The sequence below is a fragment of the Carex rostrata genome, chromosome 14 (assembly GCF_964058835.1).
Source record: "Carex rostrata chromosome 14, lpCarRost1.2, whole genome shotgun sequence".
NCBI classification, from domain to species: Eukaryota; Viridiplantae; Streptophyta; class Magnoliopsida; order Poales; family Cyperaceae; genus Carex; species Carex rostrata.
The window spans coordinates 9,808,362-9,835,832 of NC_135931.1; the positions used below are offsets into that span (position 1 = coordinate 9,808,362).

The 27,471-nt window shown below is 33.8% G+C and overlaps 3 protein-coding genes across 4 annotated transcripts; 2 read left to right on the plus strand and 1 right to left on the minus strand.

The window, feature by feature from the left end:
• Window positions 1-921: 921 nt before the first annotated feature.
• LOC144565313 (thioredoxin domain-containing protein 9 homolog) lies at window positions 922-5,799 on the minus strand. Its single transcript, XM_078315035.1, has 4 exons — window positions 5,684-5,799; window positions 4,968-5,240; window positions 3,208-3,366; window positions 922-1,261 (listed from the first exon to the last, which is right to left on the minus strand). Exons 1-4 carry the CDS (start codon window positions 5,705-5,707, stop codon window positions 1,085-1,087), a joined length of 633 nt encoding a protein of 210 aa, XP_078171161.1. The 5' UTR covers window positions 5,708-5,799; the 3' UTR covers window positions 922-1,084.
• A 3,373-nt stretch (window positions 5,800-9,172) lies between these two features.
• On the plus strand, window positions 9,173-10,347 carry LOC144565087 (ATP synthase epsilon chain). The gene is made up of 2 exons (XM_078314719.1): window positions 9,173-9,466; window positions 10,093-10,347. The coding sequence occupies exons 1-2, from the start codon at window positions 9,274-9,276 to the stop codon at window positions 10,119-10,121; spliced, it is 222 nt and encodes a 73-aa protein (XP_078170845.1). The 5' UTR covers window positions 9,173-9,273; the 3' UTR covers window positions 10,122-10,347.
• Window positions 10,348-19,997: 9,650 nt separating this feature from the next.
• Window positions 19,998-27,046, plus strand: LOC144565679 (diacylglycerol kinase 4-like). 2 transcript variants are annotated; one of them, XM_078315496.1, is made up of 12 exons: window positions 19,998-20,755; window positions 21,132-21,254; window positions 21,601-21,738; window positions 22,237-22,322; window positions 22,646-22,733; window positions 23,034-23,109; window positions 23,239-23,321; window positions 25,795-25,865; window positions 26,046-26,123; window positions 26,226-26,313; window positions 26,430-26,546; window positions 26,825-27,046. In XM_078315496.1, exons 1-12 carry the CDS (start codon window positions 20,378-20,380, stop codon window positions 26,981-26,983), a joined length of 1,485 nt encoding a protein of 494 aa, XP_078171622.1. In that variant the 5' UTR covers window positions 19,998-20,377; the 3' UTR covers window positions 26,984-27,046. The 2 variants fall into 2 exon arrangements, with proteins under 2 accessions (XP_078171622.1, XP_078171623.1); XM_078315497.1 differs by lacking the exon at window positions 21,132-21,254 and having other exon boundaries at window positions 20,234-20,755.
• Window positions 27,047-27,471: the final 425 nt, after the last annotated feature.

Sequence of the window (27,471 nt, forward strand, 5' to 3'; positions counted from 1 at the left end):
AAATAATAAAACTTTGTTTTAGCACAAATGAGCAATGTTCGTCAACTGTAATCTGTCGAACTCACTGTTTTTGTTTTTATTTTTATTTTTTTTATTTAGAAGAAGAGCACCCTTCTATTTTTAATTTTCTCTTTATCCATAGAAAGAGAAGAATAGAGACTCTGACTTATCCTTGTGATGAAAGTTCTCGTAATCTTCTTAAAAAAAAAATCTATGCCATCACTTCGTGTTGATTAGAAGACAGCATGTAAAGTTATTTAATTTCTTGCGAGCACAGCAGATCCTAGATTCATATTTGGTATCCTAGCCACATCAATCAATTCTTGCGGGCATGCTAAGAACAATATTCAGCTAACTGCTTGTGACTTGTGATTTTTCATGATTTTATTGCGTGCATTTCAAATGCAATGCAATGCAATGCAATGATATCGTTCAGACTTGAAGTCCCTAAAGTGGAATGCTTTTGATATGACATTTTATGTGCAATCACAACCCAAGTGATGAATAGAGTGGGTTTGCCTGCTCCGAGAGATTAAATAAAAAAAATAACATGTCAGTTCTCAAATTAACATGATACTGAAATTTAACCACCAACTTATATTTTCTGTAATGACTAATGAGAATGAAATCTTTGTATTTTGCTATTAGTGTCCCTAATTATCTTTCATTCTTTTAATAACCCATCCGTAGGCAGAAATTTTCTTTCTTAAAAAGGAGGCCCGTGAATATGTATGCTCTTGAGTCCTGACTCCTGAGGCATTAAAGATCCAAAAGTAAAGGCCCATTGGTATCAATTTCTCAGATGCAATCGAATTGATTGTATCCTCCACTTCTCTCTGTGGCTGATACAATTAAAGAATGCTTATTTATCTGCTCATCTACGTATAAGCCTCAAGCCAACAACCAAAACAGAACAGAAAGTAAAGGGAAATAAAGATATATTTTCCCAATATCAGATTCAAATTACATTTCACCGTCTGATCCAAATAGCCATATCCAACAAACGTCAACAGAATCAAGAAGAACAAGCTACAATTTCATCTCAGGTTCTCAACATATAGAAGTTGCAAATAACAAGCCATAATTAATCAGAATCAGATAAATTAGATGATTCAGATTGTCTAACGTTTCGTTTGACAGCTGCTGCGTTGGCTTGTCGGGAGGCTTCTCCTTCGAGGAAGATAACTTTGGCTTTGGCGAGCCTTTCCTCCAACATCTCTGTGCTGAAGTCATCAGTTCCTCCCAGCTCATCAAATCCAACCTATTAATTGACCAGAAAAGAAAAGATCAAATCGTGATGTTCTTGTCTTAACCGATGCCACTCTCATACATGTTAACTGAGACAATTAATCACCCCCCCAGGGCAAAAGATATGGGTGGTGTTTCTTTGAGGTCTAAAATTAAGTCATTGTTTAAACTATTCTTTGTTTGGTTGAAGCATGTTACTTAACTACTTAAGCCTTGGCTTTAAGTTAAATTATTTTTTTCTGTTGATTCATTTTGCATGCAAATCTAACTAAAAGTAATTGAAAGTAGAATAACCTAATTAATAAAATATTGTGCAATTAGAATAATAAAATAAGAATAATTAATATAATTTTATCTCTGATATACAGTGCCACAATACCAGTATCAAGCCCAACCAGTGCCAGTCTCTGTCCAATTTGCCACAACAAAAGGCAATAAATGAAGCACCTCAAATTCATATTATTTTTTAGTGTAACCAGTAACTATATTACAATAAAATCTACTTTCAAATCGCTAGAAATTGCAGTCTAGATGCACTTTGAACCCCTTAAAAATTAATTAGTCAAACACGACAACTTAATATTGAATCTTCCCAGATAAACTTCCCAAATGGATTGATTATAAAAAAAATTGCAATGCAATTTGCAATTCCAAGACCGAATACATGTTACAGATAAATAAAAAGTTTGTAAATTCAAGGTTTTCTTGCGTAATGAAACTCACAGAATCAATTTGGGTCAGTTTGAAATGCTCCTCGAATAAATTGGGAAAGAAATGGGGGTGCCTTAACTTTTCAGCATGGACTAAACGTTAAACCATCTAGATAGGTGCCTTAGCTCTTTTCATTTGATGCTGGCCTAAAGGTTGGCATGTTCCATCTTAGTCCGGCTCAATTAAACCACGTTTGACGGAATAACTGAGACCTAAAGTCCTTATTCCACTATTTGGTTCACAACCAAACATCACCATAAGGCTAACATAGATATAATGGTTTTAAGTTGAAAATCTTGATAATTATAAGAAATCAAATAGATTTGAGATCCATAATTACAGTCTGCTAACAAAAAATTAGTCACCAATCTTGACAAATGCATTCAAAAGAATATATTCTGGGTTCTATATGTACAAAAACATATATTGTGTGCATATGAACTGATTTTTTATTTTGTACCTCTTTTGAATTAATTTGACAAACATTGTCAAGATAGCCAAATAATTTCCATTGACAAAGCATCTCTTCTCAATAAGAAAATATATAATGCATGTGGAAATAAAATTTGATGCTTGTTTTACATTAATCAAGTAACTATTTCTAATGCCTTTCGGTGGTTGCTATGTTCCCAAAATGAGGTGCAAACTTATTTTCATATTCTAAAATTTTATTAATTGACCTGGCATGGTACGGTGAAGGTCGTCATGTTAAGACACCATTAATATGACAAAGTGAGAACTGACAAAATGCTGTGAAAAAACAAAATGATAACCTGTTACTTCATTTTTTTATACCAACAATCTTTTGATTTTAAGCAAATCTATAACACATAATGGACCATTAAAAAATATATCCGGTTGTCTCTAAAAACCAAATGTCTCCTAATTACTGTTAATTCCTCTTACATCTCTACATAACCTAAATGTAATTATTCCAACAACAAACAAGCCTTTAGTCCCAATGAACAAATTTGAAACATAAATATTTATGCAAATTTTAGTGGAAGAGCTGAAGAAGAAGAAAACTATTGAGATAAAAAGTAATATTAATTAGCCTCGTGTTATTTATAATGGGTGCTTCTCGCAAGTACCAAAAACAATGGGTTCTGAAAGAAGAGAAGCTGAAGGTGGTCATTTGCTTTAAGACAAAACAGAAAAAGACCACATACTGCTTCCATTGGAATGAGGTAATAGTAATTGTGCAGTAATGAGAAATGGAAGATATTAAAAGAAATTAAAGCAACTTACTACATAATCATCAACTTTGGCATTCTTTACAAGTGCTAGTGTCGGAAGAACAACTATCCTTAGCTTTTCAGTCAAAAAGGGACTTTTCTCAGCATGAACTTTTATAAATCGTGTTTCCATATGCTGCTTTGCTAGAATTGCCATATGCTTATCCATCACCTGAACATAACGAATGATAACTCTGTAAATAACAAAATATTTGTAAAATAACAGAACAAGTTAATATTTAATTAAATATGATAGTTTTATAATATACATGAAATAATGTTCTGAAGACATCGAGCTTGAAGCTATAGCATGATACAGCAGCAATTTCTGTTTTAGAATTTTCTAAAAAAAAGCATAGGTGGCTTCTTCCTAATATTTAGAAGATTAGGTGGCTGAAGTTCTGAATTATGGTATTTAGTTGTCTCCTGCTATGAACAACTTGAGCTGAAATTTAAAACCTTTGACAAGCTTTCTAACAGGCAGGATTCAAGGACATACCATGTTATCATTTAAACTTGAGACTTCACACTAGTTCAGCTATCATTATTTACTTCTACAACCCCCTCTTATTCCAAGAATTCTGAATTTGACTTACTGATACAACAGCAGCAAGCGATCCTAAAAAATTACACTCCAATTCATGTTTTTAAATAATGCTGAAAATTTCATATATCTGCTTTGAACACAGAATGATATATTTGCAATAACAACCAAAGTCCAAAATCAAGGTCAAGTTTGAAACAAGAACATTGATCCATACATTTCATATTAACCATACAATCCGCTTCAGTTTGTTTTAAGCTTTTAAATGGATACTTAGATTGTTTACTTGAAATTTTACTCAGTTTAGAGTTCTAACAAAAGATCTTAACCAAGCCAAGGACATATTGTTAAGTTTAAATATCTAACATAAGATGCCTTTTTATTTTACTAACTCAATAAATCAGTGTTATGACGTAAAATTTGAATGCTTTTTGCGAATATTGATGTATCAGATGTTGGATGCAAAACAATTCAATTATGATTTACACCTAATAGATTAATCAGAGATGTCCACGATCAGAAAATAAGCCACTGTATCAGCAGTAAAGATTATTTAACCACTGAGATGGCAAGGCTCGACCAAAATCCTTTTATTTCATGACATTGGTAATATAAATCTAGACGTACATTTCCTAATGACTATACGGTGTGGCACCACCTCATGTGAGAATATACCTTTAGTAAAAGAGAGGTTCAGCTTCTCATAGTGTACATCCCACAAATGCAGTTAACAAAGCTTCTGATCCAATTAGTTTATTGATTTAGTGACATTGTGACAATAATAATCTTTTCTGATAAGTTGAAATTTAAGAAAAAAACTCAAACAGCATCTGGTAATGCTGAACTTTGTTGTGAAGCTACTAATGCTGAATTTCAATACTACAATTCACTACTTGAGCCTAATGTACTATGTGGGCATGATGCAGTTATGATGCTAAGGCGCATTATGCATATCATTCACCAGAACTTGATATTGTCCTCAATTAAAATCATATTGCTGGCATATATCAGCACATGCTAATATGTATCACTAAGAGAAAAAATCACCTTTATGTACTGATGTCTAATCAGCCCATGCCCAGCCATGCTTTTCTCAATAGAATAAAACTAACAAACAAAAATCTCTATGTCCAGCCGTTCAATATATGGCCCACATCCACACACAAGCGCATACAGTTCATAAAGAACACAATGCTGTAGACATAAGATGAAACCAAAATATCTTGTACCTGACATGGCCAATTTTGACGGTAAAAATGGCAAACAACCCGCTCACTAGCCTTTACGGCTGCAAAAAACTCCTTTTCACCAATCTCTGAGTATTCTCCATGACCCAAAGAAATCCATTTATTTCTTTTCTCTGCCATTCTCTTCATTTGTTGTAATCTTCTCTCTCTTAAAACATCTAAGTCGTCTAAATCGAGTCGATCCAAAGCTGCTATTTCTTCATCTATTTTATCCTCTACTGCCTTTACAACCGTCAAGACTTGGTTCTCTATAATCTTTATTTATCAGGAGAAAAAGCTATAAGTTGTTAGAATTTAGAGTAAACATCATGTATATGTCAGTTTAGTCCTTTTTTTACGTTTTAAGATAATTCAACATACATGTTGAGGTATTGCACAATTAAGTTTATGACAAAGCAAATTTTGGTTACTTGAGCTCCTTAACAAAAAAAATAACTGGATAAAAGCTGGATTATCAAATTAATGGACTAGAGCAGAAGAATCAGAAGAGGCAAAACATAATCAATTATTATATTCAATTTATTCGAGTTTCTAAAAACCAATCAATACCTTCAAACTTACGAACTAAGAATAATTAAATATTCAGAATTTTTTCCCTCTCTGATCAGTCTTAGTGATGGAGAGGTAACAGATCTACGACTAGCAATTGGAGTATAATAGAGAAAAGAAAGTGAAGACGGTTTGATTCAATCTATTACCTGCGCAACTTGAGATTCATCCATGGCGAGATTGGATTTGGGAATGAACGAGAAGGGTTTTGATAGATCGGGGAGTGCGCTGTGCGCTTTTTTATTAACCGAGCTGGATTCAAATTTGAGGGTACACTTTACGTCATGCCCCTCAAAAAAATTGGATATCTTTGCAAGAAGTGCACAATTTCTTATATATGGTATATATATTTCTATTCTACAAATACGGATATAGATTCTTATACAGATACATATTATTGGGTATTAAATATATATGAATCAGGTATTAACTAACACGAATATAGTTCAGAGAGTATATTTATATAAGTTTATATAGTGCATGGAGAGTAAGGCTTGGGTACTATAGATAGCATAAAGATATTCATGCTACGGTCTCAAAAACAAACCGTATAAATTTGAACTTCGATTTAAGTAGCTCAATAAATTGGTTATATAATAATATTGTAGAATACTAATTTTTACTATTTTTGAAATTTTTTTACTATTTTTTATGATTTATAAAAGATGATAAAAATTAGCCTAAAATATTGACAATTTTCTCTTTTGTCAAATCAAATTATAAATATAAGGAGATTAAGTTTTGAAACTCACATCATCGTTGTCCTCATCAATACAATTTTATTTCTTTGTTCTCGTTTATGGCGATCGGACAGTTCATGTGTTCAAGCTTCTTTACATATTAAAATACGGTCTATGTAGCCCGTATATGTATATTCCCTTTTTTTTTAAAAAACTTTGGCATTCCGTTTCAATACGTATAAAAAATCTCTATGTGGTTCAATATGTAGTTCTGCATGTACGGCTGTATATTCGGTCATATATTACTGCTACATATTCGACTGTATATTATTATTGTATGTTCGATCGTATATTACCGTGCGGATCCAAATGGGGTCAGGAGTAAGCAAGTGCCTACTATTGGATTCAACTTTTTTTTTAACCCAGTAATATTTGATATTTGTATTTTTTTTCCTGAATAGATATAATGCCTACCTCTGGATTTAATTCACGATCTAGTAAAAAAAATTGCGTGGTAGTCAGTCCAGACTGATTCTCGTAAAAGAAAGAAAGAAAGAAAGAAAGAAAGAAAGAAAAAGACACAGTCTGACTCACTACTTCACTTAGAAAAATTATTTATTCGTTAGGAGAAAAAAGATATCAACTACTAAGGATATAAATATGTACCGTAAGTTGAATCACGTGTCGTACTATGATCAAATTTGGAAGGATGGTCATAACATGTGAATGGTAAAAACATGTTAATCACGTTGTGACCACAAGTGACGTGTCCAAACACGACCGGCCATGTTTCGTCACATTTAACTATTTCTTTTTTATAATTTAGATTAGTTTATTAAGGATTCGCCTTTCGATCAAGATCTAACGATCCTGATCACACGTGGCCGCATGTGTCGTCCCATGACCAATTTTTTTGCATGATGTACCTTGTCATGTCAAATTTTTGAAAGATGGTCATGACACATGACACGTGATTCACGGCACATAATCGTCACATGTGCTATGACATGACGTATCCAGTCGTGTCGTGATTTTTTTTAGAAAAAAATTGTCAGTTGAAAAAAAATTGTATCATTGTCAATATTTTGTGCCTACCTCTGATCAATTCTGGATCAGTCCCTGTGCATATTATTGCATACTATATATTACCGCATACCACATATTACTTCATATTATTGCATATTACTGCATACTTGTTTTTATATATAAAGGTTGGCTAATATCAAAACGTTTGTTTCAAAGCTGTGGTGCAACCAATTAATTTTCTGATTTCAAAGTTCAAACGGTTGATCCAAACCATTAAATGTGATCTCTATATTAAAATGCATTTGGAGACCAAATTTTATATTTTTAGAAATTTGTTTACTATTTATTAAGTCATTTTTAAAATTGCTGATTTTAATAAATATTGAAAAATTGAAAACAACAAGTTTAAATTGACTTAATAAATAGTTAAAAGGATTTAAAAAATATATAAAATGTAAACAATATTTTTGGATCGACTGTTTGAACTTTTAAAAGTGAAATTCGAACGTTTATTCAACGGTCTAGGAGCAAACGTTTTGATATTAGCCAACCTCTCTCTCTCTCTCTCTCTCTCTCTCTCTCTATATATATATATAAGGAGGGTTCCAATGTCTCATTTTTTTCATACCTCATCATACCTCATATTTTATATTTTCGTTTTCAAAGTCCAAATTGTCGATCTGAACCGTTCAACAAAATATTTATACTAAAATATGCATGGAGATGAAATTTTATATTTTTTGGTATTTTTTTGCTATTTTTTAAGATAGATACAAAATCACTGTTTTTGAACCGTTCAAAAAACAGTGATTTTCTACCCATCTTAAAAAATAGTAAAAAAAATATCAAAAATTATAAAATTTCATCCCTAACCATATTTTAGTATGGATATTATGTTGAACGGTTCGGATCGACAATTTAGACTTTGAATATGAAGAAAATGAAGATATAAAATATGAGGTATGATGAGGTATAAAAAAATGAGGCATTGGAACCCTCCTCTCTCTATATATATATAGAGAGAGAGAGAGAGAGTTGGGCTATGGTGCATTGCAATGTATAACATTTTTTGTACATCGAACTATAAATCACCGGATTCAAAGTCCAAATAACCGATCCAAACCGTTCATCCTGTTCTCCATATTAATATGTGTTTGGAGACCAAATTTTAAATTTTTTGGAAATTTTTTACTATTTTTTTAGATTTATTGAAAATTGCTGTTTTTTTTATGGTCCAGATTTGTCTGAAAACAACAATTTTCAATAAATCTCAAAAAATAGTAAAAAATTTATAAAATAAATGTAAAATTTGGTCTCCAAAAACATATTAATATGGAGAACAAGATGAATGGTTTGGATCAGTTATTTGGACTTTGAATCCGGTAATTTATAGTCTAATGTACAATAGAGGTTATACATTGCAATGCACCATAGCCCAACTCTCTCTCTCTCTCTATATGAATTCTCATGTTAAAATTCTTATATATAAATTCGTATAAAAATCTACATATGCAATGGCCTTTCGCATATCGCACAAAAAATGCATTTTAAAACATTGCTTCTCTTCCTGGTTTAAAAATAAAGTATTTGATGTGACTAAGCTGAAAAAAGATTCTCAAAAGCATTACAACTCTTTTGTTTTCGTCTCGTTTCGTGTTAATTTTTATTTGACATATTTTTAATATTTCTAATAAATATTAACACTAATTCCAATTAAAATCTAAGTTTTTCCAAACATAAATAAATAATAAGACCTAACAAATGGAAAGGAAGTGAGCTGATTTTAATTATAATCTTATTTCATGAAGTGATGAAGCTTATTTGAAGTCCAAATTGACTCAGACCACCTATTCGAATTCGACAACCTATTTCAAGGCCTAACACGAACACCACCTAATAGAAGCCCAAACGAACCCATTTCTCAGTTTTTAATCCAGACGAGACCTAGAAAGTGTTTTCTGTGCGACCGAGCGAGAGGGGAACAGAGAGGGAGAGGCGATTGACGTGATATACAGAGAAAGAAAGAGATAGAGATGGCTTCGGCGGCTTCGAGCGCAGCCGCGCCATTCTGGCGTGCTGCAGGTATGACTTACATAACCTACTCCAACATCTGCGCCTCGCTGGTGCGCTCCTGCCTCAAGGAGCCCCACAAGACCGATGCTCTTTCGCGCGAGAAGGTTCACTTCTCCGTCTCCAAGTGGGCTGGTGGAAAGCCTGAGAAGCCCAGTACGATCTCTTCTCTCTCTTTTTCTGTCTCGTGATGATTTTTGTTGTTGATCGGTTTTTAGATTTAGTCGATCTTTCCAGATCTGTGCGATTTGTAGATTAGAGCCATCTTTGATAGGACCTGTCAATAATATGATTTATCTCGTGGTTTGGTGGAAAGTAAAGTTTAGATTAGCTGAAGATGTATACATTATTAGGTTAATTTCCTCTGATCAAGTTGTCTTGGAAGAAAGTATGATCTCGAATTTGTCTTAGTTGTATTATTCCTTGATTTGATTTTATGTGACTTAGGGTTTAGATCAGCGCGGCCTCTTATTTGTCAATCATTCTTGTTCAATCTGGTTTTATCAGCTGTTCAGGTATTTCCGACTTATTATGAGTACAATCAGCTCCTTATTATGCAACCTATTTGCTATCTTCACCCTTTTTGAGTCACTAAGGTAGTAAATACAATGCAAATAAACAAATTTTCAAGGCAGAACTGGTACGTCACCAATATTCTTGGATAACATGAGGGTTGGCTCTGACTATTTGTTGAATTGTATATTTTACTCGATGCAATACTAATTCTGGAGTTGTTATAATTTTGCTTGATTCTAATTACTGTTTTTTTTCTCTTCATGTAGCTATTAGATCAGATAGTCCTGACGCCTGAGAGAGCTTGACAGAGAACCCGACGTTCTTTTAATCCAGTGCTATTTTTTCTTGTTTTACATTGTGACGATGCTTGTGTAGTTTGAGATGGCGAATGTCTGCCAAAATATATTTCTGTTATGTTCTGCTGGCATCTGAGAATAAGCAATTTGACTTTTTATTGAACAGCTACTTGAATATTTGGCTGTGTACATTTTACTCTTTGAGTTTAATTTGGTCATTTCACATTTCTGGATAGTGGTTTGGTGATTGTACTCTTCTGCTATTTTATTTGGATTTTTGATATTTTTGAACCGAACACTGAATAAAACGCACACTTATGTATCATAAATTTTATTTGTGATTTTTTTTGTTTCTTTGTGATACTGAATTATTTTTAAATTATACTCAATTATTCTTAAATCACAAATTTTTGACACTGTCGAATCAAATTTGAATTAGCTGTTTATGCTCTTCTGTTATGCCTTCATATGTCATTATGCTCTTCTATAATCAAATTTTTGTCATTATGCTCTTCTGTTATGCCTTCATGATGTCATTAGCTGTTTATGCTTAATGGCTTGTCCAGTAAACATAGCATTATCTTTCCAGGATTCTGTTTATAGAAAAAGTTTTCCTTGAGAGAAGGAACTCGAAAGTTCTATATTCACAACAATTATGATTATAAAAATGGTTTTTGTCGAGAAGCTTGTGGGGTCCTTGTCACTCGAGAGTATTCAGTAGGGTGTAAATGGTTATGGATAATTTGCTCTGTATTCGCTTCGCATTCGGAGATTATTTAAATTTGAATTAAACAGATTGTGGATACGGATATGGATATTTTTTTGTATATAGTGAAATAATGGTGGATATGGATACGGATAATTTCATGAAGGTGGATATTCGTATCTGAAATTGCTCTCGATCGGCTCTGACTTTATTGCTCCGGATAGAAGTTGTTATATAATTATTTCATATTCATTTCAGTCTTGGTAGTGGGATAAATGATAATATGATATGGTTTTCAATTTAATCTCTTTTCACTGATGATGGTGCTACAATAGTGTTATTTTCTTTTTCTTTTTTTATCTTCATTTCATCACTCTCTATTCTTTTCCATTCAAGATTTTAACCCGTTAAAGTAGTATGCTTTTAGTATCTGTTAAATTAGTTTTAACCATTGTTTCAAGACAACAAGAAGGCACTCTTTTGTATCTTAAAGTGTATAACTCAATTATTCGATAATTATTCGTTTCGTATCTGTATTTGAATCTGTATTTGTAGATTATTCGCTTCGTATCTGTATCTGTTTAAGGCAGATTTAATTTTAAATTTTGATATCCGTTTACTATCTGTATCCGTATTTGTGTATGCTCGTTAAAAAGCGGATACGGGTATGATATTAGCATTATCCGCTCCAAATTCGCTCCGTTTACACCTCTAATTTCAAGTCTCAACATTTCGGGAAACATAACAAAAATAAGCACAAGCTCCTTTAACCTACCCTTTTACCTGTTGGCTGAAGTCCGGAGAGCAGTATGTAGGGATGCAAATGGATTGGATGGTGGTAAAACTATATCCGTCTCAGTTTTTATCAAGGTTTTAAATAGCAATTATCGCGTTATAGCGGAAAGGCTAAACAAAACCTATTGTGAATAGCTTAACTATCCTACATAACGTTTTTTGTTTTAAAAATTATATTTTATATTTCTACTAATTATCAACATCATCTAAAGTCTCATAGAATAATAAATAATACAAAATTGAATAAGAAATTAGAATATTCATATTGAACCAGTTTAAAGTCCAAATTGTTATTCAAAATATCTTTAATAATATCATAAAATATCTATCTTTTTTCATTCAAAATGATATAAGTATCATGACATAAACTATATAATTTTTTAAAGGCGTTTGATCGTTGTATGAGTTGGAGTTTTATTGACAAAGCTCTCTCGGTTCACTGTTTTTCTCCCAAATTCAAGAGATGGATCTTGGAATGTGTGACCTCGGCACATTTCACCATCCTATTCCAGGGGCAAGGGGATGGATTTATTGTGCCAATGCGAGGAATTAGACAAGGTTGTGCTTTAGCTCCGTATATTTTTATTCTCTGCATGAACATCCTCTCCACGATACTACTTCATGAGATTCATCAAGGAAACCCGAGTGGTCTGAAACTGACCCGAGCAACACCTCCTCTCACTAATTTGATGTATGCATGCGACCTCATTATTCTGGGAAAGACGAGTAGTAATGAAATAAGAAGGGTAAATTGGGTTCTCAACACGTTCTGCTCCATCTCAAGTCAAAAGTTGGCACCAGAAAAGTCAAAAATTTGGTTCTCTAAAAACACTTCCTTGGCTCATATGCGGCTTGCCCTTTGAATTTTTAAAGTTAAATTTGGAAACTTGAATGAATCTCACCTTGGTTGATGTTTCAAGGAGCACATCATTTCAACCTTTACTATAAAAAATTGATAGTAAATAACACATGTGGAAATCAAGGTTGTTATCACCTGGAGGAAAGCTATTTACCACATGAGTAATACCTCATTGCATAAGTCAGTACTAAACCAAATTCAATCAAGGTGTGTTCATTTTTTTTGGAGAAAGCCGGGGAAAAAGACTTATGTCTCATTAAATGGGCAAAGATAATGAGACCCAAAGAGGAAAGTAGGTTGGGACTAGGAAACTCTTAACAAAGCCATGGTTCTCAAAAATATTTGGAGAACGGTGTCAGACGGTGAAGCTCTCTGGTCAAAAATTATGCAAGCAAAATAATTTCCCCAAACCTCCTTTTGGTCTGCTCGTCAGGAGTCAGCATGCACTTGATTGTGGCGGGAAATGATGCATAACCGTTCAATCATGGCAGCCTGCACCACATGGTCATTAGGGGATGGTCAGACTAGCTTGGTTTTTGGGTAGCCACTCTCTCTCTCTCTATCTATATATATATATTAGCAGCCACCGTTGGATCAACAATTTTTTTAAATACTTAATAAATAGTAAAAAAATTTAGAAAAATGTAAAATTTGGTCTCCAAGCACATATTAATATGGAGAACAAGATGAACGATTCGGATTGACCGTTTGAATTTTGAAAATTCAAATTTGGACCGTATGTATTTCGGCCCATATACATTCAAATGCACATTAGTCACTCTCTCTCTCTCTCTATATACATAAAGTTTTCATAAATCATAATATAGTTTAATATTAAACTATAGGGTAGATATATGTTGGGTTTCGGGGTAACCAAAACCCGTTTAGGCTTAAGCTGCGGAAAGAACGTAAAACAAAAATTTTACTTCTAACATAAGCTAAGGATTAAACGGGGTATGTCAGGAAACTTTCCAAGGCGGTCCACCTTCAGTATTCCTTTGGCATCAAAACTCAATTTAATCATTTTATAGATCTACTCCATGATTGATTTCTAAAACTTTAATCTACTTACCAATTAAATAGATTAATATAACATATTTATATCTTGTTTCCAAATCACAGTTGGAATCAGTGTTTTAAAATGCGGTTTTGTTCATGCATGCGGAAGGCCACTGCATACTGCATATGCGGTATGCGGACGCATATGCGGATTTTCATGCGGATTTATATATGCGGATTTTAAAATAAAAATCCACGTATATATATAGAGAGAGAGAGTGTGTGACTAATGTGCATTTGTATGCATACAGTCCAAATTTAAAATTTCAAAATCCAAAATGTCGATCCGAACCGTTCATCTTGTTCTCCATATTAATATGTGCTTGGAGATCAAATTTTATATTTTTCTGAATTTTTTTACTATTTATTAAGCCACTTTGAAAATTGCTGATCCAACGGTGGCTGCTGATCCGCATGGGACGACTGCATGGCCGCATATTCGGACCGCATATGCGGCCGCATGCTCAAAACCGCATGGAATGATTGCATGGCCGTTTTGAGCGCGGCTGCCGACCGCATACGCATATGCGGCCCATGCGGTCGCATTTTAAAACACTGGTTGGAATGCAGACCGAGCGAGTAGAGCTACATCACGGGAATGATTCTCCTCGGAGCACCAAACGTGTGGTGCCTCTATAGGTTATCCACCAGGACTAACCAGAGAGCGGTTTATTTCTTTTGCCAGAAATACCATAAACCGCGGAATTCTGCAAAAACACTATTCACGGGGAAAAGACGAAAACCCGTAAACACGAATTTTCGGTTACTCAGTTTCACAAATAAGCAAAAATGAAATACCGCAAAATTCGGGAAAACACTATTCACCGATCCCGTAAATATACTTCACAACAACCCGCAAGATTATACGTCAACTACGTATAATTTTCTTTTCTCAACCGAAACACTATTTGGGAGAGAAACCGAAAAAGAGAGAAAATACCGATTCGATTCGACACGAAACGATACAAGTGAATTAGTGGTTTTTCTCTCTACCCCTCCACCCCTATTTATAGGGTTTAGGGTCGGTTGCCAAAAGACCGAAATACCCTCGGGTGGATAAGGATGATGACGTGTCATCTGGATAAGACTGATGACGTGTCATGCAGATAAGGATGACATGTGAAAAGACAAAAATGCCCTTGGCTGAAATCAATATCCATATAATTATTCTGAACAATTATATTTCTTGCGGTTGTTGTTTCGGTAACTTTTATACAACGTACCGTGTATGTTTATAAATTAACCGTTGTTTTTGCTTGTCATCTTATATGACATTTATAATTTAATTATAACACGTATAATTAATTATAATCATCTTACTATTGATCATAACCAATTTATAATCAATCACAATAAGATTCTCCGATTAACTCCTATATGGTATGACCCAATAGGATCTGTGTTATGTTGGTAAATAGAATTAAAACTATTTTAACTTCTATAATCATGAGAGGCATCTGGCAAAACGCATCATGACCATCCAATTACACAGATGATGCTGTACAGTACAATATCACGATCTAGTAAACAATTTACTTGTGTCAGTTCTTTTGTCACATAGCTATCAGATCAGTTTCAAGGTAGATGTGTGTCATCCTTGCTAACTTAATATTTTCTTGATCTTGAGCAGATTATCAAATATAATTAATCTTGTAATTATACCGCATGCAGATAATCTAACTCTACCAAGGGGCCCAGTGATGCTATAGCTCGTACAAAATACGAGGGATAATAGTACTTTTGGTAAACCATCACTTCCTCAGCATAAGTTATGTATGCCGAAGAGCTACCGTTATAGCTACTTTTTACAGATAGCGTTAGGTAACAGTCACAGATACATCTCTTATGTAGGAAAAATGAATACCTCATATTTTAGAACTTAACATTGAATGAAAGCATTAATGACACGAACACAATTCCGTATAATGTTTCATTCGGGGTCTGTCAGATATCATGTTCCTGGAACATATATCTATGTGATTAAAATGACAACTCCTTGTCTATGGTCTGTAAAACTTGATCATTATTTAATCGACATACTAACCTTATCGTGGTAATTAGTGTTCCTGCTAATTACCTTGGTCAGTGACTTTTAAGAGTATATATCATCTATATTATGAAGTTTCACAATTCCAGTCATGAACTCGAAATGATTCATAAATAAAATAATACTCAAGGCAACAAAATGATATTAATCATCCAATTCATGAACAAAGTTTTATATAATCAAAATTATCGTATTATTGACTTCTAGATTATTACAAACTAACAATCTCCCACTTAAGCTAGGAGCCAATCATCGTAGGCTCTACTTATACAAAACTCTACTTTCTAAAAATCTCGTAGATTAAAAGAAAATCTCATAGCCAATCTCCTATGTGTCTCAGACCCATAGAAGCAGTATGCAACTGGTGCTTGGCTTGAGTAAGAGGTTTTGTGAGTGGATCAGCTGTGTTGTTGACTGTGTCAATTTTTGCAAACCTTTACATCACTTTTATATTAATTATATCTTTTATAATTAATTATAAACATCTTATTATGTTTACGATCTTAGGTGATAACGTCGTAAACAAGAAACATATCCTTAGTTCTCCTCAAGAACTTAAGGATATTCTTTATAGCATTCCAGTGCTTTATGCCTGGATTAGCCTGATATCTACTCGTCACACTCAAAGCGTACGAGACATCAGGGCGAGTGCATAACATAACGTATATGATAGAGTCAATAGTCGAAGCGTATGATACTCTACTCATATTACTTTACTCATCAGTTGTCGAATGACACTGAGTCTTGCAAAGCAGTGCATCATGATTCACTGGCAAGAATCCTCTCTCAGAATCCTGCATGCTGAACCGATTCAGCACTTTGTCAATGTACGTGCTTTGACTTAATCCTATAAGTCTCTTTAATCTACCTCGGTAGATCTTTATGCCTAGTATATAGACAATATATACATAAATTTTGTTATTTTCGATACGTGTGTATTTTCCTCTAAAGTCGAAACCAAGAAATTTTTAGTTACCAATCTTAAACTTTCATAATTCGCACTTATTATTATTTGGTGCAAAATTCATTTTTTGTCATGTGAGCAAACTGGACCTGTGCATTATTTTTGTTTGGTGCGCAGATACAGTTCGCATACTATAAATATTTTTTTTTTGACTGAAATGTTTTTGGTGTGCAGTTGTGGTATATCTCCTTACGAATTTTCTAAAAAGTGGTTATATGTTGAAATCCATTGCTCGAGCTTCGAGATACACTTATTTGAAATTTCTTCGTCATTTTTCACCTTCTCGTCTTTCTTGTTAGAAAAATTGGCATGTTGTTGTCACAAATTCCACTCGAAAACCAATTTGGCCTGTATCAATTAATGTAGAATGGATGTGCCTGGTCTATATTTGGTTATTAATTTTCATTTTAAACTTTTGTGTCTAATTTTAGATTCTTAAGATATATTTTGAGCACCTTGTGCTATACAAATTACTCAGAATTCAAAAATAAAAAAAAAGAAATAGAAAAATGCACATCCAACAAAAATGGTGCGCAGATCTACGCATGTGTCAAATTCTGAATTTAATTATAAAAAATTGAGGTGGTAACTAAAGAAATTTCGAAAGTCAAAACAACCTTTAAGAAAAATTTAAAAATATCTATTTTATTCTTTATTGAAATTAAAAAAAGAATATAGTTTGTTTAAGAAATATGCCGATTTTATATTTATCAATTTTCGAGCGCAAAATAGATATTTTATAAAGGATAAAGATAATGGGTATCCGATTTTTGAGAGCAAATGAGTATTTTATAAAGGACAAAAGGCATAATGAATAAGATCGACATATTTCTTAAACAAGCTATATTTTTTTAATGTAAAAAATTTACATATTAATTAACCATTATGACTGTAAACAATATTGCAAATGAAGGTTAAAAAAATCCACAACGAATATAAAGCTAAATACAGACATTCAATACTGAAATTTAGTACAAAAAGATAGACATGAAAAAAAGAAGAAGTGAAAACTACAGACAACGAAAATTGATTATTAATTTATTGTATTCAATTACAAAAAGGGATAATCAGTTTGTCAGTTTTTGAAGTTTAGAGGGGGTAATGTTTTTAGGGATATACATGAAATTCTAAAAAAAAAAAAAAAATGGGATAGAGAAATGCATCCTGGAGTTGCGGTTTACTCAGTGATAAACACATCATGTACTAGTGTTTTTTCAGAGTAAACGCAACATTTGCTTGCATTTCTTGTGTTTGTGCTGCGTTTTGAGATTTTTCCAATTCGATGCTATGAATTTTTTTCTGTCTGAAATGTTATAGATAAAGGAAGCGTCTAATTGTCCACAGCCTTTTGTCCACCATTTGTTCACAGCTTTGACTTGCGCGAATACTGTAAAATTACTTCTACATGCTGTATAATTATACAATATATCACATAAAATATATCACTTAATCACAAAACATTCAACAACTATTTGAAGTGGTCCCATAATAGTTTGAAAAAGATTGCAACTTGCACAACATGACAAAATAAATGTATTTTCAAACTGTACTTTCAGAAATTACAGTTATAGGAAGTTATTGGCAGTTAGAGTTAGTTATTAGCGGTTATTAGCACTGGGTTGAATCTTGTATACTGTAAAATTGAATATTGTATACTGTAAAATTGAATATTGTATACTGTAAAATTGAATCTTGTATACTGTAAAATTGAATCTTGTATACAGTAAAATTTCCAATTGAATCTTGTATACTGTAAAATTGAATCTTCTACACAGTAAAATTTACAATTGAATCTTGTATACTGTAAAATTGAATCAGCAGAACTGTAAAATTGAATCTTGTATATAGTAGAATTTTCAATTGAATATTGTTCGGATGAGTAAGAAGCCTTTCTATCATCATTTTCTTCCAAATTTTCACAAAATGAATACTGTAAAATTACAATATGAATACTGTAAAATTACAAGATAAATACTGTAAAATTAACAAATAAATACTCCATATCGCCTTTCTATCATCTCTTTCCTCCAGATTTCCACAAGATGAATACTATAAATTGACAAGATGAATACTGTAAAATTAACGGGGCAATACTTTTAAATTAACATATTAATACTCCATATCGCCTCTCTATCATCTCTTTCTTCCATATTTCCACAAGATGAATACTGTAAAATTAACAAGGAAATATTGTAAAATTAACAGATTTATACTCCATATCGCCTCTTTATCATCTATTTCCTCCAGATTTCCACAAGATGAATACTGTAAAATGACAGATGAATATTGTAAAATTAACGGGGCAATACAGTAAAATTAACAGATCAATACTCCATATCGCCTCTCTATCGTCTCTTTTCTCCAGATTTCATTTGAAATGCTAGATCTGTTACTGCATACAACGAAAACAACAAATTCAACAGAAATAACTTACTAGATTTGAATGTTTTGCCGTGCTCTTCAACAAAAACAACTTCTATTCGATCGCGCTCCATGATTGAAGGTTTATCCCGCGTATGTCCACAGCCTTCAACAAGGATTGGTGATTGCACAACTCTATTCGTCTAATTAAATCTGGAGTTAGGCCGATGATTGCACGCCTCCAATAGAAGTTAGGCTGATGATTGCACGTCTCCAACTCAGTGGTGATTGCACGCCTGCAATAGAAGTTAGACCGATGATTGAGATGGACCAGATTCCTTCTTGCCTTTAACCCGCGATAGTTAATCGCGAATGGACCAGATTTCATTAGACGAATAGTTAATCGCCAATCATTTGAATGAAATAGCAAAGAGGAAGTCAATCGCGAATGGAAAATGGAATGAATCTGGCATCGCGCGAAAGAGGAAGGCAATCACCAAATGCGGAGAAAATCAGATCGGATTTGAAAATATCGGAAATGAAATTCAAAAAAAAGAAAGGTTCCATCGTCCGTCGGTGTTTAAATAGGCCGTTATAAAGTGGATAGCGGAGAGACGGTAAATCGAAATGGATAGTGTAGTGGACAGATGGTGGACAAAACTCAGTGGACAAAAACCTTTTCTCATAGATAAAAGAAATTGGCAGGCAGTCTGGTTATTTCTCTTGCCAAAATGACCTTGTTCAATAATTTAAACAAGAGGAAAGAAGAAATACATTAAAAATGGAACTAAATACAAAAAGAAAAATGGTCAACAGCTATATGCTTCCTAAATGGTTCGGGTTTCTACCGGAATGGATCCGACAGCTTCGGTTATAGTTGTCCAGCCTGGACCCTCACAGCTTCGGTAGATTTTCTTAATCTTCTCAATTGAATAAATAGCCGGAGAGATCGGTTAACAACACATCTATATTGACTGGATTATTCTGGCTTCATAAAATGGAGATAAATGGAAAGCGGACCTAGAAACAGGCGTTCCACCTTCATCCGTACACGTGGATCCCCACTTTGCCATTTCTTTCCAAAATTTTACTGATTTCGTTTCTTCTTCCGTAGTTATCTTTTTTGTTTTTTGTTTTTTTTCAATTAAGAAAAACTAAAAACAATTATCCACTCGCGCATTTCTAGATGAAAATGTTGTCGGTGCATCAGTAATTGTAATATAGGAACTCAAACAGACTATGCATTTGTTCCTTTCTCTTTCTTTCCTTCCGTAGAGAACGTTCAATTTCTTTCTGATCTTTTGATACTCCTTTTCTTGTTGTTTCTCCCTCTCTGGATGCAGTGAGAGGGATACTTCAATTCAACGTTGATATCTGATCACAAGTTGGATGACATTATAAGGTTCTGTCTGAATCCAAATACAGTTCTTCTTGATCGAAAAATTGAGGTGCCAGAGGTGCAACATGTCAATTTCCAGAACCGATATAGCGCACGAGAAAGAGGCCCTGACCTTAGGTGTCTCTACGACTGGTACACCGGGTACTCCGTCTCGCATGTCCTTGATCGACTCCTTGAGCCAATGCGGTATTGGCATTGGTGGGATCAACAAGGCAGACCTTCGTCGACGGGTAAAAATACCACACCGGCTCTGCACCGCCATGTTAGAGGCAATGCAGATGAAAGGGTCTACTTCTATTATGTCAGAACCTAGGGATCACGTGGCTGAGGAGGAGGAGGAGCCCCCTGAGAACCCATTGGTGGTCTTTGTGAATTGCAAGAGTGGAGGCCGCCACGGTCCTATTTTGAAGGGAAGGTTACAAGAGCTCATTGGTCAAGCACAGGTTTGATTTAGAATTTTCCTTTCAGAAAAAGCATATACCACTTGTAACAACAACATTTTGAAATGTCCAAAATACTTTAGGTTCGCCTATGACTTCCCAACTTACTTGAATGATGCGAAGGTAGCTCGGGTACTTCTTGTGAAATTGAGAAATATAGGATCATTAAATTGTCTAGAGTCAACAGTCTTGTGAGAATGCTATATATAGTGAGTGATTCAGTAAACAAGTTTAAGAATACTGTGAAATATTGTAGGGTCATGTCACCATGATATAAGTCCTTCAACATTTAAACCTCGATGTAAAGAGATGAAAATGATATTCATTAAATTGGCTAAAATCGACATTCTTCTGATAATAAGATCTTAATTAAGTGTAGGTGCTTGATCTCTCTCTTGTGAAGCCATCAGACTTTGTGCAGTATGGTTTGGCTTGTCTGGAATTGCTGGCCAAATCAGGAGATTTCTGCGCAAGAACAACCCGTGAAAATTTGAGAATTATGGTATGTGAATTCAAGTGAGATTCTAGTTCGTGTAGAAGGGTGAAATCTCCTATATTGAGGGTCAGAATTACCTTTGGCACACAGCCCAATTTATGTCACGTAAAGGAATTACCAAAATTATCTTTCAAGATTTCACATTTTCTATAGTTCTTGGTACGAGGGGAGTTCGTAGAGTTTACTGTCTGGTGCATAGTGCAACAAACTTGGACCCCCTTTTATACCCTACAGAATGTTCCAGTATACCTGTACAAGGTAAAATAACTGTTGGATTTTTGGTATTACCAAGTCATACTGATACAAAATCTTAATTTTATTTCAAACTGATAGCATTGATATTTCCTTTTAGGTTGCTGGTGGTGATGGTACAATAGGTTGGTTATTGGGGTGTTTAGCGGAATTAAAGTTGCAAAATCGAGAGCCAGTGCCTCCAATTGGCATCATCCCTCTTGGTACAGGAAATGATCTCTCTAGAAGTTTCGGTTGGGTAACTCTCTTTTCTGGTTTACTAATTTTTAGAACATTTCCAAAAGGCACTCAGAAATTACAAGTCTTTGTAAAACAACCCTTGACTTTTACATTTGCAAAGCAACTGTAGCTAAAATAAGCACTGCTGAGTGCCAGAAGAAATATAGAAAAATCTCTAATTTGCCCGAATACAGTAGTCCCACTTGTTATACTTGTTTAGGAGTGACTCAGGAATATATGAATCTCTTTCTCCTCTTCATAATATTCCTCTCCTTTGACTACATTCTCTTCCTCTTGTTATCCCATTTTCCAACTAACCTAACAAATTTCTTTTTCTTGATGCACATAATATCGATACATAAATGGAATTATGCAAAGATAATGAAAATAGCAGAGTCGTCTGAAAAAATGATGATAGTTCGCTATTTTTTTTTAATAATAACTCCTTAACGTTCTGAAGGTTGGTAAATTTGTAAGTGTGGAATTTAACTAAAGTACTTTGATGGAATTTTCTCAGGGTGCTTCATTTCCTTTTGCGTGGAGACAAGCTGTTAAAAGGTCTATTTACAAAGTCATAACTGGCCCAATTTGCCGTCTTGATAGGTAAATTTATTGCTATAATTTTATAATATATACCCAGGCAATATCAGAAAACATCTTGCAAGTAAAATTCAGTGGCCGAGTACCCCGTATGCTTCTCTAGTTATCCGCCAACATTTCACAAAGTGATTTTTTCCTTAATCCCTTCATCAAGGGGAAAAATAAAGTGAAGGACGGGCAGTTTTTGAATAAATAAAAATAGGTTATGGTATGGGTGCATACTAATTTCAAAATATTTTCCTTTATTTTATCTCAACAAGCAAACTACTTTTAGATGCTTTTTAATTGTTTTCTTGTTTCTACTTGTGGTGAAAATAAAAGCACAGTTGGAAAGTTACAGTGGCGATGCCAGCTGGAGGGGAGATGAATCTGCCACACAATCTAAGGGAACTAGGAGAGTTCCCTATTGATCAGGTTTTATTACAGCTTTTTCTCAACATACTGGTACTGTTTTATTTTTTATTTTGTGGGCCACTTCTTTCAGTTTTTTGGGGCTTTTTGGGTGCCTTGTTAAATTTGGTCTTTATTAAGGACTTAGGAAGTCTCGTAGTAGAATTCTTACAGCAATTTAGTACAAACAACAACAACAACCATGACTTTAGTCCCCAACTGTAGGCTAGAAATGAAAACCAACCAGAGTCACAAAACTCTTGCAGCAATTTAGTATTGCAAATTTATCTGCTCACATTTGAAGTGCTAATCTGAGGTTTTCAGGAGGGAAACATGGAAGTGGAGGTGCCAGAAAAAGCCTTTTGTTTTGATGGAGTGTTCTATAACTACATCAGTATTGGTACTATCCATTATGATGCCTTTTTTTTTCCTCCTCATTTCAATACTATTTTATTCCTATTTGGTAGTGTAAGGGAGTCAATAAATCTGGATTAAGATTATGATGTGTGTTGTTGTTTTGTAATATTAGGAATGGATGCACGAATAGCTTATGGATTTCACAATTTGCGTGATGAGAAACCATACCTTGCATATGGTCCAATAGCTAACAAGGTACATATTTCGGCAATAAAACATATGGTGCATTAATTTCTTCTCTCTCTTTTTTTTTGTTTGAAACAAGGTCGTCTTACCACCAATTTCCTTTGAAGTAAGCAATCAGTTTAAGTGGTACCACACCTCGATGCCTGTAGGAACAATGATTATGCAATCTACTCAACTAAGAAGCATTAGAAACTCCCACTAATTCTGAGTCAAAACAAGTTCAAATCTCACACAACTAATGACATGAAAAACCCAAAACCTGAGTAACTAAAAACATCCAAAAGATCAACACACTTCAGATGAACAAGATATGAGTGAGTCTATGGTACTATGCATAGCACGGATTGGTCCGTAATATAGATCAATATTTTTGTTTCCAAAATCCTAACAGTCGATCTGAACCGTTCAACATGATCCCCATATGAATATGTACTTGTTCACCAAATTTGATTTTTTAGAATTTGTTTACTATTTTTTAAGATAGATAGAAAATCAATGTTTTTGGATGGTCTAGAATTTTCAGATCAAGTGATTTTCTACCTATCTTAAAAGAAAGTAAAAATTTCTAAAAAATATAAAATTCGGTCTTCAAGTACATATTTATATGGGGATCATGTTAAAAGGTTCAGATTGACCATTAGGAAAATGGAAATATTGATCCGTATTACATACCAATCCATGCTATGCATACCATAGACTCACTCACAAAATATACTCTAAATTGCATCATTAATCGCTTAGCCAGACCTCAAACCCCCTTCCATACCCACGCTCTGCCTCCCCTTGAGCCCCCTCTTTTACCAGTTCTCCTTCCTCTAATTCTCCACCATGTTCCTGCATTAGCATTGCTGAAACATTACAGGGTAGAATTAGCTGCAATTTTAAAAATGATGTGTTGTTTCTAGATTTGCACACTGAAATGATGCTAAAGATATGACGACTACACCCAAACTTCTAATAGCTATACAATTGCCCCCTTGGAAATTAATCTATTCCTTTCATTCATATTATCCACAAAATTGCCCTTCTAACTAATTCCACTATGGTACTGTCATTTAATGGAGTGCAGTATAAACCTCTGTAATTCACATAGATATTCACAGTATTACATCAAAAGCAAAATTGTTATAATTTGGAATCCAACTCCATATGTACCAAGCAAGATGACAATTAACAAATAAATTGTCCCGTGCCTCATTATCATGACAAAAGATACAGTGTGAAATACCCTGCCATCCCCTTTTTCTTTGGACCAACCAAAAAATAAAGCTTTAATTCTAAAATGGGTCTTCCAAGTAATCATAAATGAATTACTATTTACCATTTCAAATTCTAACCAATCATAGCAAGAAGCACACTAAAGTTCCTTTGCTGTCCCATCTGCAAATGGTAGAGTTTGTACACAAGGGATTCAAATGATACTTTGCTAGATATAATTGTAATGCAGTGTATTGCACGTTCAAATTAGCCGCCAATTGCCTTCTAAAATGTAAATTGATAGAACCTGACAATAAGACTTTGTCTACACTAACAAGTGGATTGGTAGCAATCCTAAATAACAAAGGAAAATATGATTGCAAAAAACATTTACCAGCCCATCTATCTGTCTGAAAATGAATAGTAGATCCATTTCCTAGAAGTTTATTAATTCCTAACTCAACTGTAACCTTTTCCTTATATACCCTTTTGCTAAAAACGGAAAAAAAGTTAGTATTTCTTCTATTGTGGTATCTCAAATTAATAATATCCTTCCATAATCCCTTTACATTATTAAAAGTTTAAAACAAAACCTCCATAACCATAATCATTAACCAAGCAATGCCCTTTTCATCAGGTCTAAATATTTTATTCCTAGTCATTACTGTTTACTAGAGCATACAATTTTCCACAGCGCTAATGCTTAATTCTTCTTCACAAAACTAAACCCATATGACAAAAATCTTCTTCTAAGCTGATCAATTTAATCTAATTTAACTGGTATTCAAAATATAGATAACCAATATAAAGGAGCAGCTGAAAGTATTACATTCAATAAAGTGATCCTGCCTTCGAAAGATAATAATTTACCCTTTTAACCTTCTAGTTTCTTTTCAGTTTTCCACCAAAATATTTCATTCCCGAGTAATTAGGTAGTGTCTAGAAATGGATAGCTAATGGATGGTGATAAGAATAATTAGGTACATAGGTTGTAGATATTAAGGATGTAAGTAGTCGGGGATGTCTAGAAATGTAGAAAGAGGTGGCTATATAAGCTCATCCCATCTTTGTTATTGAGACATGATGTTAAATGAATAAATTGAATTGAGACTTGCTCTCTTTCTCCTTTTCTCTTTATCAATTTATACACCAAAATACCCAAAAAAGTGTCACAAATTATCCATTTCGCCTCAAATTACACAAATCACTTCCAAATTACTGCAATTTACACGATCATTAATATGTTGATTAATGATGAGCACTAATGAGGCTGATATTTTGACAGTTGATTTATGCAGGGTATACCTGCTCTCAAGGATGGTTCTTCACACCTTGCACCAGTGATCCCAGCTTGAGGTGATCTTTTTCTTTATTTTCTTTGGGTGTTAAATCTGTTGAAATGTATAGAATTTGGTAAAAGAACTTTGAATTTTAGTCCAACCTGACAGCTGTGACTAGAAACCCCAGTAATATATACTTGCATCAGTATCAATTGCTAAGCAAGTATCTGCTACTAACGTGTGATTTATCATTTAGGGGACTTAAAAATATTCTTCGGGTATCAATCAAGAAGATGAATTCTAATGAGTGGGAGCAAATTCCTGTACCAACTAGGCAAGTATCTTTATTTTTTTTTTCTTAAAACATAATTGTGTGTTCTGCTTGCATCTATTTTGTTGCATTGCTGATTTGACCGTAAATTCTTATTATATGCAGCGTGAGGGCTATAGTTGCTCTTAATCTTCACAACTATGGAAGTGGAAGCCATCCATGGGGAAATCTTAAAACTGAATACTTAGAGAAGGTCTTATAAATTATGCATTTCTTTGCTTTGCAGAAAGTTGTTGTTTTTTGAGCATGCACTTATTCTTCCAATGCGAATCTTTTAAGGTTCAGTGAAAATTTGCTGATCTGTTACAGAAAGGCTTTGTCGAGGCTCATGTAGATGATGGTCTTCTAGAAATATTTGGTCTAAAACAAGGTTGGCACGCTTCATTAGTCATGGTGGAGCTTATTTCTGCAAAACATATTGCTCAGGTACTCTTCTCAATTACTGGAATTCAGAGCACTTTTGATTTTGCTCAAGAGAAAGTTCTGTAAACCTACTGTTTACCATATAGCATTACTGATTGGTTCAGGGTACTTGTTACCAAGGCTTAACGCGCATGAACCTTTAAAAACTAAGGAGAAGGTGATTAGGAGCTACTACAACAATTTAGCAACTTCTATGTAAAAGCCCCAAAAGGGTCTTCCTTCCATAAATTCAGCTTATTTGACATTATCTTGATTTTTCTTTTGTTCTTTCATGTTCTAAGGCAACTGCAATTCGATTAGAAATAAGAGGGGGTCAGTGGAAAAACGCATTCATGCAAATGGACGGTGAACCATGGAAACAACCATTGAGCAATGAGTACTCCACAGTTGTGGAGATAACGAGAGTGCCGCTTCAGTCTCTAATAGTCAACGGAGGGTGAAATAAATTGTTTCGCCATACTTGTATATACTTTTAAAATTGATTCTCGGGTTAGAAAATGCAGTGAACAATCACATGTGCAAAATGTATTGCCATGGTGATTGTGCAATGTTTCTTTTGGGTATGCTTTAGTACACCCTCAAGTGCAATTTTGTGATTGAATCATTACATGTTTGGGTCCAACCAATTCTTTCATGGATTTGGATGGTGTAGGAGATTTTTAATGTATTCATTTTTTATGTTTTAATTTTTTAATAATAAAAATCTACTACTCATATGTTGAAATTAGACTTAGATGTAATTTATATTATTTTTTCAATATATACATAAAAATTTATCACATTCTTATTTTGTTTTTTTTTATAAATTAATAAGTTAAAAAATCAATGTCCATCATATCTTTACAATCTCTCGATATGGTTTAAAATAAAGTTAAAATGTTGTAATTGCATACAAAAATGATATAGATTATATTTAATAATTTTATTT

Coding starts and splice junctions, on each gene's coding strand:
- LOC144565087 (XM_078314719.1), top strand. CDS start 9,274: ATGGCTTCGGCGGCTTCGAGCGCAGCCGCGCCATTCTGGCGTGCTGCA. Junction 9,467..10,092: donor TGGAAAGCCTGAGAAGCCCA/GTACGATCTCTT, acceptor CTCTTCATGTAG/CTATTAGATCAGATAGTCCT.
- LOC144565313 (XM_078315035.1), bottom strand. CDS start 5,707: ATGGATGAATCTCAAGTTGCGCAG. Junction 5,241..5,683: donor ATGAATCTCAAGTTGCGCAG/GTAATAGATTGA, acceptor TGATAAATAAAG/ATTATAGAGAACCAAGTCTT. Junction 1,262..3,207: donor CCAAAGTTGATGATTATGTA/GTAAGTTGCTTT, acceptor GTCAATTAATAG/GTTGGATTTGATGAGCTGGG.
- LOC144565679 (XM_078315496.1), top strand. CDS start 20,378: ATGTCAATTTCCAGAACCGATATAGCGCACGAGAAAGAGGCCCTGACC. Junction 23,322..25,794: donor ATGGTCCAATAGCTAACAAG/GTACATATTTCG, acceptor ATATTTTGACAG/TTGATTTATGCAGGGTATAC. Junction 26,124..26,225: donor CAAATTCCTGTACCAACTAG/GCAAGTATCTTT, acceptor TATTATATGCAG/CGTGAGGGCTATAGTTGCTC.